Below are 2,580 nucleotides of genomic sequence, written 5' to 3' on the forward strand. Positions count from 1 at the left end.
GGTGGGTCATGGCCAGTCCCGGGGCCGGAGCACAACCTGGCTGCCTTGCAGCCTGGCGGGGCCCGTGGACATTCCAGTGCTGCACGCCATTGAGACCATTGTCGTCAAGTGGGCCCACCAGATCGGCGATATCCTGAGCAAGGACTCAGCACAGCCGCTGTTGGAGGGGCTGCACCCCCTGCCCAGCACCGAGTTTGAGTTCTGGCACACCAGGATGGTCAGCCTGCAGTGCATCAACAACCAGGTACCAGCTGGCTCTCGGGCGGCCCGCATCCATGTGTCCCTGGTGCTGAGCCCCCGATGCTGAGCCCACCACCTCTCCCCTGCCAGCTGCTCTCACCCCAAGTGAAGGCGCTGGCCAAGATGCTGGAGAAGGCCAACAGCTGCTACTGGCCAGCACTCCAGACCATGTTCGGGACGTCAGTGCTGATGTGGCGAGCAACTGCCTCTCGCCCCTCTGGTGAGACGTCCCCATCCCCGACCGGAGTTTCTCCCCTGGTCCAGGCCTGGAGGAAGCCAAGGACGTCAGCCTCCACCTGCAACCACTTCGGATCCTGCTGGAAGAGATGGAGCAAGTGGCTTACTCCCAGGTAAGTTATATATGGCAAAATAACCAGGCACCACCTGGCTTCCTCCTCTGGGTAGAGGTGGCAGTGCTGAGGCCCAGAGGCTGCGTGAGGGTGCGGATCCACCTTGGCTCTGCCCGACCCTCGTTAGTGTGGCCACAGCTCCGTGCTGATGGGGCTCTGCTCCTGCAGCTGCCGCCCTACGTGGACAGGGCACTGTGCACTGTCTGCCTCCTCCAGGCCCACTGCCAGCACCACAGCTCGCCCGCCCGCATCATCGTCTTGGAGGCGTCTGTGTAACCTGCCCAGCTTGGATGTGCATTTTCCTCCCAGGCGTCATGGAGTACATCCGAGAGATGAGAAAGATCTCGTACGACTTGCAGACCAGGGTCCAGAAAGCAAAGTTAAACATGGAAAATACCATCCAGCTGATGGAGGTAGTTCTGGCTGGTGCTTTACAAGTGCCTTCCCGGGAAGCCTCCTGCAGGGGTTTACCCTTTCCCAGCACAGCGGAGCAGCCCTGTTGTCTTCTCCCTGCAGGAGTGCTCAGCCGCTCCCTTGTTTGAAAGGAAAGACAAGAAGGAGGCAGCGCTCTTGGACCTGGACAGGAAAGCAAACACCTTAACCAAGCGCTGTGCTGCCATTAGGGATGCAGGCATCTTTATCCATCTTTATCCATCCAGGAGATGGTGGAGGTGAGACACGTCCCAGGAGGCTTCACTCAGAGTTGGTTTAACAAGGAGCGTGCCCGGCGCTCGTGTGCTGCGATGCCCTGAACCCAGTGGTGTCCCCCCTTTTGCACCTGTGAGCGGTGGGCTCAAACCTGGGGTGCAGTCCTGTGGTCTTGGCTGAGTGAAAGACCACTGAACACCGCACACAGACTTCAGAAATCTGCTGCCCTCTCGAGTGAGGTCTTGGCCGCAGCTTCTGGTGTCGTACAGCTGGGAGAAAGGGAAGGATGCAGGATCCATGCGACAGCCAGGCAGGACAAACGCCCAGGGGCCATGAGAGAGGACTCTTGCAGTGTTAGGAGCTGGTACACTTGCTGGGTATTTATTGACAAATACTAGTTGTTTTTTCCTGCTTGCAGGAGAATGCAGATCTGTTTAAGGCTGACAAGTCATCGCAGATATGGCTGGACTACGTGGGATACGTAGATGGAATCGTACTGGACGGACTCTTCAGACCTGTCCACAAAGCTCTGCAGCTGCTGCTCACCAACATGGCCCCGATGTACGTCCAGGTTTGCCTTGCGGCACGGTGCCCCTGCTTTGCCTGTGCTTGGGATGTCCCAGCGCTCACTCTTAGTTTCTTCAGGCGTTTGTTTAGTGGCCAAACGTGCCCGTCCTGGTGCTCCCTGGTGCAGCCAGCGCCGCAGATGCCAGTCTCCCTCCTTGTCCCTGCCACAGGGGGACCAATGGGGCTGGGGGCCAGGTGGGATGCGGGACGTGAAGCGTCACGCAGGGCACTGACCTGTTTCAGGCCAACGTAGCCCCCTTGTTCGAGGTGCACATGGAGCGGTGCGATGGCAGAGTGCGGTGCTGTCCCTCCCTGGAGGTGGGAGATGACAACAGCTTCTTGGAGCTGGTGGAGAGCCTGCTCCGCGACACCTACGCCTCCGTGGCGTGCGTGCCTCGGCTGCTGGAAGGGAAACTGAGCTACAAGGTTGGTCCCTGGCGGGCAGCACCTCCCAGCTCAGCTGGAGGTGGGTGAGGATGCCCGATCCCCCCAGCCGGTCCCCGAGAGCTCTGCCCATCCCTTCAGACCACCCTGGAGGAGCAGGCGGATCTCAGCAGGATGCGGGAGGAGGTGGTGTCACTGGTGGTCAGTGCCATGAAGGAAGGCAAGGAGTACACTGCCGGCTTCGAGGAGCAAACCCACCTGTGGCTGGAGGACCCCAGAGAGTTCCTGCAGCACTTTTTCGCCTTGGGCAGTGCTGCCAGCCCTGAGGAGCCTGAGCCGCAGCCAGAGGAGCCCTGGGCTCGTGGGACCCCGTCCCTCCAGCTGTTTCAGC

General features: G+C 60.2%; 1 protein-coding gene across 1 annotated transcript in view; it reads left to right on the plus strand.

Annotated features, from left to right (window-relative positions):
* The first annotated feature begins 904 nt into the window (after nucleotides 1-904).
* The window catches only part of LOC104164671 (dynein heavy chain 17, axonemal-like), an 8,221-nt gene continuing 6,545 nt past the window's right edge, over nucleotides 905-2,580 (plus strand). Inside the window, 4 exon segments of the mRNA XM_009704072.1 lie at nucleotides 905-1,003; nucleotides 1,657-1,809; nucleotides 2,049-2,231; nucleotides 2,331-2,550. Of these exon segments, the coding sequence (XP_009702374.1) occupies nucleotides 905-1,003; nucleotides 1,657-1,809; nucleotides 2,049-2,231; nucleotides 2,331-2,550 (655 nt within the window).

The sequence above is a fragment of the Cariama cristata genome, unplaced genomic scaffold, assembly GCF_000690535.1.
Source record: "Cariama cristata isolate BGI_N322 unplaced genomic scaffold, ASM69053v1 scaffold30907, whole genome shotgun sequence".
NCBI classification, from domain to species: domain Eukaryota; kingdom Metazoa; phylum Chordata; class Aves; order Cariamiformes; family Cariamidae; genus Cariama; species Cariama cristata.